The sequence below is a fragment of the Cibotium barometz genome, chromosome 46 (assembly GCF_041138505.1).
Source record: "Cibotium barometz isolate CiBa-2024 chromosome 46, ASM4113850v1, whole genome shotgun sequence".
Lineage (NCBI taxonomy): Eukaryota > Viridiplantae > Streptophyta > Polypodiopsida > Cyatheales > Cibotiaceae > Cibotium > Cibotium barometz.
Genome location: NC_141091.1, coordinates 7,094,267 through 7,111,813, shown reverse-complemented (window position 1 = coordinate 7,111,813; position 17,547 = coordinate 7,094,267). Strand labels below are relative to the sequence as shown.

The 17,547-nt window shown below is 46.0% G+C and overlaps 1 protein-coding gene across 2 annotated transcripts in view; it reads left to right on the top strand.

The window, feature by feature from the left end:
• The window catches only part of LOC147611832 (uncharacterized), a 50,045-nt gene that overhangs the window by 16,930 nt on the left and 15,568 nt on the right, over window positions 1-17,547 (top strand). For both annotated transcript variants that reach the window (XM_086783677.1, XM_086783678.1), the window contains exons 3-4: window positions 2,372-2,452; window positions 2,563-2,680. In XM_086783677.1, coding sequence (XP_086639803.1) covers window positions 2,372-2,452; window positions 2,563-2,680 — 199 coding nt within the window. The remainder of the gene's footprint in view (window positions 1-2,371; window positions 2,453-2,562; window positions 2,681-17,547) is intronic.

Here is a 17,547-nt window from a genome sequence, read left to right as displayed (position 1 = left end):
TCTTGGATACATGGCTTCAAGCTTAAAGTTGCGGATAACTTTTAAGAATATGGGAGGATGTCACCAGCCTGGACATTTCCCAGTATGAAAGGGGTCTGGTGGACTCCAGAATGTCTAAATATTTGGAAAGTACAAGCTTTGGGAATGGGGAATTATCTTGGAATACAAAGGACCATACTCCTAAAATTTAGGAGAGTTGCTTTTTTGGGCCCGACTCCGATGGAAATTCTGTTCGCGTCATTACATCTCGAATTGAGCAGATACCAAGAGTTGGCAAAGTGCCTATGACAGAATGTCTACCAGTTGGTATATTTTTAGAGAAAGTTTATGGAAGGATCCATCTCTTAGATTGGGACATGTGGCAAGAAAGTGGACCAAAGTGAGACAAGTGGGCTCACACTTGTCACTTCAGCTATTGTGTGACTCTCCACTTGTCATTGTAGCCTTCTCTTGCCATTTTAGCTAGGCCCGGGGATCCAATAATAGATTAAACACTCACTTATTAATATTTATAGGCTTTCACACCCTCCTGTGTCGACAAGTGTCCATAAGTCACTTATAACCTATGCATATCCGGCCACCATAGGCATAAACCTAGCCTTAAATACACAAACTAATGGTTAACCACATGGGGCCATAACATCCGTGTTAGTGAATGAGGTTTTACCGAAGCCAAATTTGTGAGCAGTTGATCAGACAAAGACGGGAGTGCTTTAGTTGGTTCATCACAATGTGTGCTACTTGGAGCATGTTTCATAAGCAGTTGTCTCTATGGAGGACTAGACATTGGCACCCAGTAGCCAAGAAAACGTTGGTCGAAGCATTCAGGTTTGAGTGGATGCAAGGTTGATGCAGGAGTTCTCAAGAGTCTTGTGTTTCCTTTTGAATTGCAAGCATATGTGGAGTTTTGGGAAGCTAGGGTTGGTGGTCCATAAGTTGAGATTCGTAGGTTGTTGGAAGGTTTTGTTTGGTAGTGGTCTTACCAGGAGGCATTTTTGCTAGAGCTTGTTCAAGAGGATGCACCTAATGAGTCAGCTCTTCATCATGAGGTGTTGGTTTAGGGTGTGCTTTAAGAGCAGATTCACGGGAAGTTTCTTTTGGTGCTGACATAGCACCGCAACAATGTTAGCTTTTAGGAGCAGCGGTAAAATGCCCTCATAGACCTTGGGCCAATCAGTTCTTTCGAGTGTCATATGAATACCGGACACTTGAGGAAATCTAGGATCTTAGAGAATGTGACACCCCCACCCCTACAGATATGGCCTACCAGTAGGGTCGTGTTTTGGGCAGGTAGGTCGAGTGGAAGTGAATGCCCAAGTGTGGAGAGCAGGGGCGCACATGCCACACATGTGAAAATATTGGTAAAATCTGGTCGTGGATTAGATGGACAATTGGTCGACCAGTCCTAAAGGCTGACAAGTTCCCCATGCACGCACTTATAGGGCGTTTGGGCATTCAGTTCGGCATCTCATGATTCAGGAGCTTTTCCAAGAGGAGCACCGGTCTTCAAGCGATTAGAAGGCTGCAAAACATATCTGCAGCAGGGATAGGAGTCTACAATAACATTAGGGATGAGATCTAGAGAGATCAACCTTTTGGGATACCTTTCAACACAGAAACGTTCTGTTGTATTTCTTTTCATTTTACATAATACATGGGGATGCTTTTGTGTTGAAAGTCTTCCTATCTTTGTTCACACTTGCATTGCACCAATAGTCTTACTTGAAGTCATTTGAGGACCTTATTTGAAGTGTATGTGAGCACCATGTAGAAACATGATTCAATGCTAGATCCCGGGACCTTGCCATATATGCTTTCCATTTGGCACTTGAGCTCCAATGCCCATTTCTGTATCCAAGAAACCATCTTAGGCGCCTAGAGCAAGTTTTAGGTGCTTGATCTTTTGTACTAGATCATTCCTCATCCCCAAAGCTTGTACATTAATGCATATTTGGGCATCCCAAAATCCACACCACCCCTTTTGCTACTAAAAAATGTCCAGGTTGGTGACATGAGCAACGGGACAGATGCAAAGGGGGAGGAGCAGTGGGTGAATGGAAAGAAGCGCAGCGAAGGGGTTAGGAATTGGGGAAGTGGGGAAGGGACAACGTGTACAATGAGCAATGCGTAGGGGGGAAGTGGGGTGGGGATGTTCAGCACGGCTCCAGCTTATGTAATTTTTGATTCTATACACAGTTTGTAACGATAGACTTTGCAAAGTATCACGAAGGTTTGGAAAGAGCAGTCTTATGAGATGCTGTAGCCTATATTCAGCCTTGCTTTCAGGTTTATGTCAATTGATTGTTGCTTCTGGGATGACTGCGAGTTCCCATCTTATTTAACTGATTAGTAGAAGCCTTAGGGCCTGCAGCATTATGGCATGAGCAAAGCTAAACGAGCTGCAGCCAAACAAGCAACAAGGGAGCATCTAAAGAAAGCTAAGCGAGATCGAGTACTTTACTGCTACTTTTTTTTCCTACTAAGACTTCTACTTTCCAAGATAATTGCTAGTCCTTATCAGAGTATCCTATGGTTTTAATCCTGCCACCTTTTGTTTACCAGCTTGATCCGGACAAGTTCGCTTCACCGCTGAAGCGGCTTCAGCAGCAAGCAATGGAGACACCTGATGATGCAGAAGAGAAAGGCGAAGCAGATACTGCTGCAAACAGTAGATTACGAGGTTCTATTATAACCTTAATAATCCATACGATTGTCTGGCTTTTATTTTAAATTGATTGCGATATGATTCAGGCATTTGGACAAAGATTGGATTGATATGTTGTATGATGAAAGGGGAAATGAAATACTCTGCAAATTGATTGGGTGTTTATGATGCTGGCAACATGTGAATGCAGGACACAAGCATGCAGTAGTACTTAGATGTAGCTTGCTAAAATGCAGTCATTCACCAAATATGGAAAGATTGGGAGCATTTGGATATCTAGTTTCTCCAGATTAGCAGGGCAAGACCTAAGATGCATCAGGAGAGTAAGATTGCCACCAGATCTGGGCTTATATAGCACCCTGAAGCTGGTCTAGCATCTACAATCTTTTGATAAACCGCTTTTGGCAAGTCAGCAGCTTGGCCTCACCTTCTCATCCAGGAAGCACTTCCTTTTAGCATCAACCGGACTCATTTAGGTTAAGAGAAAACTTATTAAAACATACTTGAGCAAACTATATTATCCTATAATTTTGGGAATCCCTAATTCGTAAGACGAGCACTAAAATCATGAATTGGGCTTCTTTTCTTTAGGGATGTCCCTAGATTTTAGAGATCTCTCCAGATTTTAAAATAACCCTCATGCTGGCAGGTGAATGGAAGAAGCTCTTACTAAAATATATCTCAAATGCAATTGTGCAATAAAGACATGCAACATCAATCAAGCACTTCTAACATAAGAGTAATTGTCTTATTAGGTAGATTTTAACCTTAAATTTTCGAGTCTCAGGCCCACTAGCCAAGGCTTTCCACTCCTTTGCATGTGGAGTAAGTGGCCACAATATCAATTTATGTTGCCTGTAGAAACTCTTAGAGACCTATTATGTAAAAGGTGTTTATATCTTGGGAGTGCTGCACAGTAGTACAGTGTGTGCCTTCACAAGGGTCCACCATAACATACAGCCAAGCCACCACTTTACTCCAGTCTAAGTAGGAAATGCCTCTTCATAGACACAGCTCTCTCTCTCTCTCTCTCTCTCTCTCTCTACTCCATCTCTGCTTGCAACTAAAGGGAGATTTGGCTCGCCACCTTTTGCAGTGGAAAACATATTAAACGAACAGCACGAAGGAAAGGATGACTGAATAATCCTTGTTCTCTCTCTCTCTCTCTCTTTTCTCTTCTTCTTCTTCTTCTTCTTCTTCTATCCACTTAAATTTCAATTGGTCTTATTCTCTTCTTCTTCTTCTTCTATCCACTTAAATTTCAATTGGTCTCTATTGAAGGGCTTGTTTAACTAGTGCCAACTTTTTGTTTCATGTTTTACGCGTAGAGCGGGAAAGCTTTTGGGGTTCGGTTTGGGAATTAGCTGATTCCTTTTTTTTTTGTGTGGTCACAGTGTTAACTGGAATGGGGAATTCCTCGAGCTCCTTTTGCCGGATGTCGTAGAAGTCGAAATGTGTGTTCAGTGCCTCCACATATGTAACTTGGTTGAACACAATGCTAATCATTACACTTAAATACACCAATATTTAATGGACAACATACTTAATATAAGAAGTAATTTGTTGAATTGACAAGAGACACACAATGAATTGGAACAGCCGGCCCCTCTCTCAAATAAAGTATATTGATCTTCGGAGAATCAAGTACTTAGTGTCATGGGCATTTATGACCAGATTTCCATACCAATGGATATGAATATAGTATTGAAAACAATGTGGTTGTCGGTGTCGACTTGCAACTCACACTACCCGCTCAAGTGTCCATGTTCCCTACGATCTGCTCTCTATTGTTCCACCAACACATGGTAGCAACAATTTGCAAGAAAGAACGTAAGACAAGAAAACACTACACAGGGTATGTGAACATGGAGTCCTGCTACTTGCTTCCATATTTAAGCATCAAAGCTTACCAATTACAAGTAGAGTTGATGACAGCGGAAGTCTTTGCGACGATGGAAGCATTTGGAGTGTTGAAATATTCAATCTGTTGCGATCTTTTGCGACAAAAGTCTTCAAGAGGATGAAAGGAACCTTGGGAAAGCTTCCCGTATGGTTCAACTTGAGAAAGGAAGGCTGAAATTAGGGTTCTCAGCAAAAAGACCAGAAATAACACCAAATCTAAGAGTCGTTTTACAGAATTTCAGTCATTGGGAGTGTGTGGGAGAGTAAACACCACCTGGAAACACTCTTGGAAGCTTCGAAAATACACTAGCAAGCTTGGATATGGAGTTGGGAAGGAGAAAGTGCAAAAAATGCAGCCAAAATCCTCATGAAGGAGGGCGCCAACTTCTAGAGAGAGAGGGAAGAGAGATATGATGAGATGTCCACCCTAGGTGTCAAGTAGAGAGGACAAGTGACTTGTGCAAGTTGGGACGGACACATGGCTGGTCACTCCCTTTGTACATAAGGTTTGGGCGGTGGGCATTGAGTTTTGTCTACCTCGGGACTTAGTGTGTGTAAACACAGGGTTGGTTATATGTTATGAGTTTTGGTCGCTTAAAACTTAATGAAGTGTGTACACACTAACTTACAAATTAATGCTAATTTTTAAGGCTAGGTTTATGACCAATACTTACCACATGTCACATGCCACATAACCATGTCAGCAGACAGTTTCACACGCACGGTTCACGGTTGGGCGTCCCTTTACTCGGAACTACACATTGATCAGGCAAGCATGAAAACAACATGCAATTTCAATTACAGGCAAGTACATAAAGATGCTATGCAAATTTGCAATGGCAGTAAGGATCTTGTCTCAAGGTGCAAGCTCCTCTCCGATTGGGCAACTATGGAGTGTGTTCGGCCATGTTGCATCCAAGAACAGGAACAAATTTGGGACAAAACAAGTCAATGACTTGATTTTTGTAAGTGCTAATTTGCGATTGCTTGGTGATATGGCTTCTCCCAAACCAGAGAAGTTTATATTGCTTGATGAGGAGTCCTCGGATGATGAGGAGACACATGGACTTGCAGATCCTGGTCAGGATGGGGTTGAAGATTTGGATGCTGCAGATGTTGGTCTTGATGATATGGCTTTCTTGGATGACATAGATGAGTCTCCTTGATGGTATCACTGGCAGTAGCCATGCATGATATCTCCTTACTATTTGCATGTAACCTTGAGGCTTGGACTCTGGACTTGGGTTGTTTCTTTTATCTAGGCCGTGGGCCACATTTTGTGCTTTTTGTCACTTATGTCATGTATGATGTGGGCTAATTTATTTTGACTTGTGAGATCAGTGTTAGTATCTAGCCATGCAAATTGTGTGGTGCACTAGACTTTAGTGTGTCTCTGATTTGGTTATATAAATGAGCATTGTATGTTAAGATTTATTGTCATTTCTAGGAATTATCTAGGTCGTTCCTTGTTTCCGTTCCCCCTCGTTCTCGTTTCCCCTTTTTCTTGTTCCCGTTCCCCTGGTGGTGCTTTCGTTCCGTTCTCGTTCCGTTGCTACTATGCCTTAGGTACCACACGCACTTGCTGATACCCACTTTTAAGATTAATTCGCCTAAAGTATGCCGATTCATCCAACTTGTCAAGGATGTCATCTGTGCGTCGAATTGGAAACCGGTTCTTGATGGTAAGCTTATTCAAAGCTCTATAATCCACACACATACGAAAAGATCCATCCTTCTTTTGAACCAAGAGGACGGGTGAACAATATGGGGAAGGGCTTGGCTGAATCAAACCCTCTCAAGAAGTTCATTTACGTACTTTATGATCTCCTCTTTCTGGAATGCACTTACACGATAGGTTGGCCTATTAGGTGGTGAGTTGCTCGACACAAGATCAATGCGATGATCTTTCGGTTGTACGGGTGGCAACTCATTTGGTAACTTGTCGGTAAAAGAATCGTTGTACTCTTGTAAAAATTTCAGCTTATCATTACTAACTCTATTTACATGCACATTATTTTCTTTAACATGATCTCATACAAAAATCAAGTATGCAAAAATACTCTTTTTCATTACTTTCTTAATTTGTACATTAGATATAAGGGGAATGGTATCACCCTCTTCACCAGCATCAATCACATGCGCTCGGCCTTTATGCATGAAGGTGATCCTATTGGTCTTGTAAGTCAAGGCGTGTGTGCCAAGACTTTCCAAGCAATACATCACAACCATTCAAAGGCGCTACAAGAAAGGCCTCATGATCCACACAGCCTTGAATGTGTATGCGAACTTGCCAATAATAGGCATAACCTGCGCTTCTCTACCAACAAAGGTAGTCCCTGCTTCAGTTTGAGGACCCATGGCCTCCAATGCAATACCCAAAGCAGCCGCCATTTGTGTAGATATGAAGTTCTCAGTTGCAAATCATTAAACATGAACAAAGCGGGTTGATTCTTAACTTGTTCCCAAGCTTTACATAGAACCCTGTCTTTGCTATCATGTGAAGTGTTGCCCTGCACATCCGGAACCATATGCACATTGGGCTTTGATGCACTCGCATTATCACGCTTCTTGTTTGGGCATGCATTTGCAATATGCGCAGGTGCTGTCACAAGCAAAGCATTTTTCCTCGCTCATATATTACTTTTTCTGCTCCGGAGCGAGACCATAGTCTCTCACTTGAAAGGTACGCTTCCTGGTAGACTTATTTTCAGTCTTTGGATCATTTTTATCTTGGTTTTGGTCCTTTTTAGGTGGTTGTCCATTATTTTGCAGGTTTTGGACAACCCTCTCTTTGCCTTGAAATGAGGGTTTAGCCTTATTGGATGGACTCAGCCTGAGTTCCAATTGCTCGGTTGGCAGTGGCGGCTGCGATTAGTTGGTGTAAAGTGTGACCAGGATACATTTGTAGTCCCGCTTTGTACACGAGTTGCAATCGTGATTGAAACCTTCTCTTCCTTTCTGCATCGGTGACGTGCATAAATGGAGACGCCTCCAAAAGCACTTTCCAAAACTTTTGCACATGTGCATTTGTCACCATTTGGTCCCTTCACCAGTCTTGACCAGTGTTTCACATACTGAGCAGAGCCAAGGTGTGAACATAGATTTTTCATAGAAGAAAGCTGAAGCATCTATCGGCAAAGTTTGGTGTGAAAGATGGCCACACGACATGAGTAGCATGGGATTTTATTCATCAAAGTGACTTATAATGTTTATAAGTCGGTGTGTTCACATATCATCAAAGGAGGACTTGACTTATTATTATTTTGGGCATCTACAAGTGGACAAAAAGAGGCGCTTACTTGAAACTTAGCCAACAAGCTTGGGAAAAGCACAAAAAGATGATATTTTGGGCTCAAACTTGGAGTACAAGGCAAGAGAAAGCATAAAGTAGTTATTTTGGGCTAGTGCGGTTATTTTTGGCAAAAAGGGGAAAAGCACTTCAATTATAGGCTGGTCGACGCTATAAAAGTTGTAAGAGGCTCCTCTTTTGGATCATCAACAAGCGCTCGTTTTTCCCTCACCGGTAGCAGTTCTTCTTCTTCTTTGCGCTCGCCGTACAAGGTTGTGGGTGGCTGTTTGCTGGCCGTACAACACCCTCTCTCTCTACGTTGGTCAGCAGTCGTACAACACCCTCTCTCTCTCTCTCTCTCTCTCTCCACTGGACATCAGTTGTACAACACTTCTTCTCTCTCTACGTTGGCTGTACAGTTGGCACAATAGCCGTGTATTGGTGCAGCAACCGTACAGAGGCCGTACAAGTTCACACGTGTGAAAATCAAGGGGTTTTTAAAGTTGTTTTATGGGTTGTTTATGAGCTGGTTTATGGGACAGTGTTTGGACGGGACGGGGACGAGACGGGGACGGGACGGGGGACGGCCATAAGTAGGCAATGGGTACGGGGGAGGGAACGACACTCAAATTTTTTTTTGAAAAAAAGTTTTTCTACTCTTCACTTATTCTACTTTGGAAGTACATCAAAATGAGCACAAATTTACACTAAAATGGTAAGCTTTTGAGTCATATTAACAAAATTCGTCAATCAAAGAGTGAAGGCGTTGACGGTTGATTGTATTAATAATTAAGTAGATACAAAATGAGTTACAAGAGTCAGGACTAAGCCTTAAGGAGGCACAATACATGGAAGGACTCAAATGACCTTTGTGGGACATCGATTCAAAATATGACAAGCACGCATAACAGCTTCCACCCAAAAGACATGTGGTAGCTTCTTTGCCTTTAACATACATCTGGCCATCTCCATGAGTGACCGATTCTTCCTTTCTGCAACCCCATTTTGCTGTGGAGTATAAGGAGTAGTATACTAATGCTTGATACCTACTCTCAAGAAAGGAATTCAGCATGTGTGACATATATTTCCCCCCTCGGTCAGAACGGAGGGTCTTAACCTTGCATCCCGACTCTGTTTTAGCAAGTGCTACAAAGGCCAAAAATGCATCATATACCTGTGATTTGTGTGTCAACGGATAGACCCAGCATATACGAGAGAAGTCATCAATAAATGTAGCAAAATAGAAGCAACCTCCTAATGACTTCGTCTGCATGGGACCACAAAGATCACTGTGTATGAGCTGCAACTTTGCAGTTGCTCGTAGAGCGTGATCACGTGGAAAGGAAAACCGATGCATTTTTCCCAAAATACATCCTTCACATATGTGATCTGGAGGCTTCTCCATAAGAGGTAGGTCTGTCAACATGTTGTGTCGCTGCATAAGCATAAGACTACCAAAATTTACATGTCCCATGCGAGCATGCCATAACTCCGCATCAACCATAGCTGGAGTAAGAGTGAATGCATGATAAGCAGACTGATCCACTGGCTGAAATGCATCCAACTGATAGAGTCCATGACATAATGCACCAGTAAGCATCAAGGTCAAGGCATTAGCTTTGTCTCTGACCATGCATTTGTCATCATCAAAGTTGACTTGCATACCACACTGTGCTAAAGAAGAAATGGACAACAGATTCTTCTTTATCCCTGGTACATATAAGGCATTTGTAAGGCGAAGAATAGAGCCATCAATGGCTGTGAGCTGAATCTCCCCGATGCCACGAACTGGATATGAAGCATTATTGGCACACTGAACGGTCTTGCCAACAGGGGCAGGGCATACATTACAAAACAAATCCCTGCGAGATGTAATATGCTTTGACGCACCACTATCAAAATACCAAGTACATGCATGCTCTGTCACACTGAGTGCCTGTGAAGACCAAGAGGCATCATAATTGCATGTGTAGAAACAGTAATCCCTGTCTTCAACAAAGGAAGCAGTCTCCGGAGGAGCTTTAGAGGCATCATTTACAGACATCCCAGATTCCTTCGCCTTCTCTTTGGCAATCCTCTTCCTACACTCTGTGATGTAGTGACCTGGCTTCTCACAGTAATGGCATTTGCCCTTCTTCCTGGGCTGTCCATCACCTTTCTTGGTATCCTGAGATGAACCACCATCACCTGAATTCTGATTTGAACTCTTTGGCTGAGATTTGCCTTTCCCTTTTTGACCTGTCACAAATGCTTGTTCAGCACTTGTGTTCATGTTCATGTTCTTCCTGATTTGCTCTTCCTGTAACAAGAGAGCAACAAGTTCCTGATACTTTAGGGGCTTAATAGCATTCCTGATACTTTAGGGGCTCAATAGCATTCCTCATACTAAGGTTCAAAGAGGTATGAAAAGCCAAGTAGGATCTTGGCAAAGAGTTTAAGATGGTGGATACAAGCTGTGTCTGAGGAATAATCTCATCCACATTGATGAGTTGCTCTCTCAAATCTTGTAGCTTGTTCAAGTGGCTAGACATATCATCTCCTTCATGCATCTTCTGATTTTCCAGCTCTCCTTTCAAAAATGAGATCCGTGTCTCACGAGCTGCATACATTTGCTCCAAAGTCACCCATGCATTCCGTGAAGAGCCAGCTGAACGAATATGAGGGAGGTATAATAGACCTCTGTACTGACAATGCAATAAGTGATAAGGCTTGTGCATATTTGGCATCCCATGTCTTCTGGGCATTTGTTCTTTGAACAGGTAGTGGCTGACTTGGTGCCTGTGCCTGTTGTCCTCTTCCACGAGCACCCCCTTGGGGAGGAGTCTCTGGAGCCAATGGACCTGGATGTGGTTCATCACCACTAACAAAATCCCAAAGACCTTTTGCCACGAGCACATTTCTCAGCATGAAACTCCACAATGAGTAATTCATGCCATCCAGCTTGTCTTCCTTAGACAAGTACGTGAACACATCACTTTGCTGTTGATTTGCCATTATGCCAGTGCACAATGCTGTACCTGTGTATCAAAAAACCCAAAAGCAATAACCTTGAAAGCAACTGTACTCCACTGAGTACAACTAACCCAAATATGCTTGCACTCTCAATCCTCTGAATGTGCAAAACAATGCACCACTGACTGAGTAGAGCAACAAAAGTGTCACACACAGTGCCAAAATGCCCAAAAATGCCCAAAAATTTTTGCACCCAAAGCCTTGCAAAAAGCGTGTAGAGGTTTCTTTGCAAGAAAACCTCCCTGTATCTGCCAGAAAAACTCTCACAGAGAAAATGCCCAAATGTCAAAACATGTAAAGCTGTAAATTTTTACCCAGAAGATTTTGCAGGTACACTCGGCTGTAGGTTGTTCGGAACAGCAGCAGGTACTGGTCTGCTGTAGGCTGTACGGAACAACTGTCAGGTACAGATCGACTGTTGTCTGCTGTACGGAGCAGACTGTGTACTGAATAGCTGTACGGAACAGGGCAGTCGCCTGTACGGAGCAGGGCAGGTGCTGGTCTGCTGCAGGACTGTACGGGCAGTTGACGGCGAGGGTAGCTGCTGGCGTCTGACTGTACGAGCAGCTGGTGGCGTGGGTCTGTACGAACAGCTATACGGCTGTCTGCGCTGAAGTGCCTGCAGCTGATGGCGACTGAATGTATGGGCAGCTGATGGCGAGGGACTGTACGGACAACTAGGCGAACCTGCTCTGATACCAAAATGTGGGATGTGGCTGTTAGGGTTAGGGTTTTGGAAGGCACATCAACAGGAGTCGTGAGACTGAGAGAGAGGAACACGACTGCTCATATATAATGAAGTACAATAGCCACATAAAAGATGTGACCTAATAGTGTGTTCACATGGTCCGGTCATAAATAGTGCCAGGTGGACCAAATCACTTATAAACCTTTATAAGTGAAACTAAGCTAAACTGGGCTAAAAAACCTCCACTAACTGAAGTAAAAAGTGCCCCAGTAACCTATTGATGATCACTAGCACTCCCCTGGGTGCATACACAGCATAAAACCCAACAAATAGGTGGACTATGGGCCTCACCATAGCATCCATGGTCTTCACACGCTCCCACCAAGAGGCGTCATCCGCCCGTAACCTACACTCTTGGCCAGTGTTTGTAGAGGACTCTTGCACGTAGACAAACTCGTCGCTAAGGAAAAGCCCCCTCAGGTGCACCGCTACAATCCTTCAACTGGCCCAACATGAGGAAGTTGTAGGCAAACCAAGTGTCGGAATATTTGAGGAGAGAGAGAGAGGACCTCTTGTTGAACTCATGCCGAAGTCTTTGGTGGTTGAGGACAAAGGAGACCATGGTGTTGGTCTCCTCAATGAGCGGGCTGATCCATGGCAATGTCCCTATGTCCTTGAGGAGATTGTTTAGGCAATGAACCATACAAAAGGACACCGTGACATGTCCATACATACCTTGGAGGATACCTCCCGTCGCCCGATTGGAAGGCTCCCCATTCGCAACAAAGCCCACTACATGCTCGGGACCAATGATCTCCATGGTGGTAGCCCACTCCGCCGCAAGCACATCCGCGCTCTTCCCGGTGTCGGATGCATCATGAGATGAGATGAAGTACATCTCCGCGGGAACATGCAACCACGCCATGAATACTCGTCTTGCAGGTGTCGCTTCATCCATCCACAATGAGGGAGACTCTGTTCCTCTCCCATTGCCGCTTTGTGTTGTCGGCCGCTTGCTCTACAATGTGCTTCTCCTTCTCGAGCAATGTAGTGCATAAGCTCTCGGATGAGGGAGGCGTATAGGTTGAGCCATACTCCCCAATCTTCTTAACCATGACCTTGAAGTATTCCGACCTATTCAAGAAAGCAATTTACTAATGAGAAGGGGACTAGAATGATGAAAACATGAATGATGAATTGGCAATGATCGATTGCACTTACCTAGCCGCTTGAAAGGCAATGTGGTCGTGGAGAAGAAGCGGGCCACGGCTATATCCACCTCCTCCTTCAACTTGGGGTTCCGATTCTCCCCAAGTGTAGATTGTCGCCGTGGGCCGCACAAGGATTGAGAGGCCGTGGAGATGGAGGGTGCCGGCGTCATGGAGCGTCATGGATGGAGCAACATTCCGACTTGATGGTGAAGGTGATGGCGTGCATGATCCCGATCCACCACATGACTCCATCGTAGAAGCTTGAGTTCCTCTCCCCATCGTTGCGGGATCCACGGCCACTCGGGGTGTCCTTCTTGCCGCTTCGGCCGCCTTGTAGATGGCAAGCTTGTCAAGAAGTTCTCGTCTCTTTTCGGGCGTGACATTCGTGCAAAACCACACCTCATGCCCACTCTCATGCAAGAGGTGGGCTCGCACTCTGTCGGCGCCACCTGTTCGCCAGTACGAGCAAAGCTTGCATGCCCATGGCCGAGAACCGCCTCCATGAGCGGATGGGGTGTAGTTAACCTCCTCCCACCATGTCCATCCCGTCATCCTTCTACGGGAAGCCCCGGCACGTGAGGAGGATGCCATGGTTGAAGATGGTTTGAGCCTTGAGAGAGAGAGAGAGAGAGAGAGAGAGAGAGAGAGAGAGAGGATTGAGGGAGAGACTCTAGAGACAAGAGTGCTTGTGTGAGAGCCTAGAGGCTTGGAAGGTTGAAGATTCAAGAGGCTTGAGGGAGAGGTGTGAGAGAGAGAGTCTCTAGAGAGTAGAGCCTTGTGTGAGAGGCTTGGAACTTGGAAGTTGGAAGAAGCTTGAGGGAGAGAGACTAGAGAGAGTATATACACTCATAGAGTGTGGCTTGCCGCCTGAAGCTTGAGCAATGAGGCTTGAGCAACGAGCAAAGTGCCAAAGACTCTAGACTCAAGAGACTAGAGAGAGAGAGAGAGTTGCTTGAAGGTGTGTGTGTGTGTGCTTGTAGCCTTGTAGCCTTGTTCTTATATAGATAGGCAAGAGAGAGAGGCAAGGGCCAAGCCTCAAAGGCCAAGGCAAGAGAGAGAGAGGCAAGGCCCAAGTGGCAAGAGGGGAAGGCGTCCCCAAACGGCCAGAAATGGCCAAAAAAAGGCAAAAAAAGGACCGTTGCAGGGCGCAACGGCTCCTTGCCGTCCCCCCACATGTCCGTCCTCCACCGCATCCCCTGCTAGCAGCTGTCCCCATCCCCCGTCCCTTGTGAGGGACGCCTCCAAGGGGACGTCCGACCGTCCCCTTCCATCCCCATTTCTAACGCGTCCTGGTGTCCCAAGTTGCTGTCCCTTCCGTCCCGTGTGACATGTTGGATGGCCTTTGGTGTTGTGTTTTGTCTTCACTGTGGATAAATATCCGGGCAAAAGATTTGTGCGGATGCTTTGTGGAAAATCCATTGCTGTATGCACCCGCACCTTGGTATCTTGTAAAAGCTTTTGTGTGAATAAAGGAGTTCCTGCGGGGGGCTTGCGTTCCGGCTCAGTGTGGAGTTATTGTGTCTCTTTATGGTTCTTCCACTGTGCTATCATGCTCTGTCTGGTATTTGAAGTGTTTGTCTATTATCGTTCCGGGTCCCCCCTTTTTTGTGTGTTTTCTGTTTGAAGGCTAGAGGTGTTTCTGTCTCTTGTTCCGAGTCGTTTTGTGGCATTGGTGCCATAGGAAAGGCTTTCTTGGAAGATGTGGAGATGTGGAGAATCCACTACCAAACCAATTGAGCGCAATCGCAAAGATAATGACGTTGCGAGTCTTGGGGTGGCCACACCTCGGATAGACTGCTGGCCTACCTCTTATGGCCAGCCAAGTGCCAAGTGCCAAGTTCGATGTGTGAGTTGCCACAGGAAGAGAGTGATCTTTCGTGGCCGAAAATTGTCCCAAAGCCTTTTCTAGAAATCTGACAGAAATTGAGGAAGACCCTAAGACTGCCAGTGTTCTGCTATTGCTTTGGAGTGCCCTCAATCTCTATCATTTGAATCTTGCGGCACAACCATGCGGTGTAGGCAAAGAAGGGGGTGTATTGAGTCTCCTCATTGTCATTTGGATCCGGAAGCGGCGGGATCCCTCCGAATCCCTTTGTTGCTACATTGACCGCATGCGGAAGCGGTGGGAAGCCTTCTTGAGGCTTTAGCGCCTTGGCCCTTTTTTCACAAATAGAGGTGGTGAGCCCACCTGGCACTATAGACCACCTGTGTGGTTATTCCCTCCCTCTTCCCCTGTATGAGATAGTCTTCTCCTCATAGAGCGGTGAGCCAAATGAGAAGAGCATCTTTCTCCGCCCCTTGAATCTTTGATCGTCGCCCCGCACATGGAGGTGAGTTTGTATCTAGCCCTTTGTTGTTGTATTTAGCCCTTCGTGGCTGTTTTTGTTAACAAATAGAAGGATCTTTTTCCCGGAAAAAAAAATAAGGTGCATCCATTGAAATCCTCCATAGGGGGGCTTTGCTCTCTCGAGTCTGCCAGGAGGTCCGATAGAGAAGGTAAGTAAGGCGAAGCTCTCATCAGCTCCATGGATGGCCAAAAGGTATGTCATGCGTGGTGAACACTCTCAACCACTGGGGGGGAGAGGGTTCGGGATCGGGGCCAGCCACTCCGGGCTGATGAAAGAGTGGATGTCGAGGCTAAGTCTGTTCCTACCTCATATCTCGGTGAGGCTCCTCTCTTGTGCCTCCGGGGGCAGCTGCCTGAAAATAGGCCAATCTCCAAGTGACCGAGGGAGACCCATACTCAAAGCTCCCCACGATGGGTGTGCGCGAGCCTCGAGCATGTGACCATTGGTCAAATGGACTTAGGGGTTCTAGATCAGAGGCTGTCAGAGACGCTCCTTGGATGCAACTCGAGCGGAGTGCTGAAGGGCCAGCGCGAGTTGATCCTAAGCACGCAGGAGGCTGGCTGCAAATCTATCCTCAAATGTAGGGCTAAAGCCACGGGTCCCCATCTCCGTGAAGATCCATATTGTACTTTGGGGCCAAGGGACTCCCACAACAGATGGAGATCCTAGCCAGAATGAAGTCCTTCTAGGGACCTTCTAGGGCTCGTCGCCCGGAAGAAGGCCATGAACTATCAACTTGCCCAATAGGGCGTGGCTCTGAATGGAGGGGTCAATGATGCCTAGGCTCCTCTTGCGTCATGGCTAAATGATCACTCTCCATGCCACCTTGGCCCAGGCAAGCCTCCCATCGCGCTGCCATCCCAAAGAAAGTTGCATATAAACCGTTGAACCTGACTAATACAAGCCTGGGAAAAGGGCCAACAGGAGACAATGTACCACATGGTTGCGAGAAGAACTTGGTTGGCCACCACGACCCGACCAGCGAGGGAAAGCCTAACTCTAGTATAACAGCTTCTTTTGAATGCTCACAAGAAGAGAGGCTAGCTGTTGCACCGGAGAGATATTGGTACCCTTTAAGTTGAGGCGCCAACCTAGAATCCACATGACTCGTACTAGTTGATCTATGCTCCAGATGCAAGGCAAAAGATCTCTATCGCCTTGGCAAATCTCTGGAGGTTCCCCTCATCTCCGAAAAGGTATGTTGTTGTGTCATCGACGAAGTCTGAATCGAGAAGCTCTTCCTACGCGCGGATGGAAAGACACAAACCCCTGGAGCCCTCTCTCTTGAGCAGAGAGAAAACTACTCATGGCCTCGGACCCACTCCTCAGGGAATCCCATCCAGCACATCGTGCCCTCCAGAAAGCCCTGAGGCTTTCTCATATTGCAGAAGGAGAACAATAGGATCCTGCTACCTTAGCTTGGCCAAAGCGGTCGCTTCTTGGAAAGTGAAGATGTTGTCTAGAATGCTTCGCTCCTGGAGGAAACCCGTCTGTGTGCCATGGATCAAATCGGGGAGGAAAGGTTGCAGTCACCGGCTGTTGACCTTGGCTAGAATTTTGGTGGCGGTCCCTGGTCCTCCACTACCGAATCTCCAATCTGTCACCGCCCTCGTTAGGAATCAAAAGGATCAATCCCTAAGACAACCTCTTTGGCATGGCTCCCCGGATCGTAATCTCATTGAAGGCAGCTTTGAAGCCGCCTTTCATGAGATTCCCATGTCAGAGAAATAAGGAAGCCTAAAGCGTGTATTCTCATGGGCATTTGCCCGTAGAGCCTCTGCAAGCTCCTCTGCAGTAAAGGGTGTCAATAGGAAAGTCCAGAGAGTGGGAGGATCACCTCTCTCGTATGCCACCAGACCTGCTCACGTTTGTCCAGTTCCTTGGAGGATAGGGGAGCACCCATGAGGAGAGAGTCGAAGAAATCTGTGGCAATGGCTCGCACATGGGGGGGATCTGCAACTATGGATCCATCCTGGCCTCGCAACCTGTGAACACCATCTCTCCGCCTGTGTGGGCCTACTATCTCTAAGAAATCGAAATCACCGGTGACTCTGTCTCCTGCCTGGGTCCAAAAGGAGGCTTATGATTTTCAGCCGTTGGGCATTTGTCTTCTTAATTGGTTATATATGGACAGCCGTTGGACGCTTGCTATTGCCATTGGGCATGAAATTGAGCCGTTGCTATTGCCATGGGGTATTGTATCTCAGCTATATGGGCTTATGGAAAGAAAGCTTGATGGGCTTATGATTCAGCCATATGGGTACATGGATATGTTTATGGGCTTATGATTTAGCCATATGGGTTTATGGACAGCTATGTGGATAAATCTGGAGTGCGTGCACTGCAGCAAGCAAGAAATTCATTTAGCGAGAGCTGTGAGCCCCCCCCCCCCCCCCCCCCCCCCCCGCCCCCCCCCCCCCCCCAAACCCGCG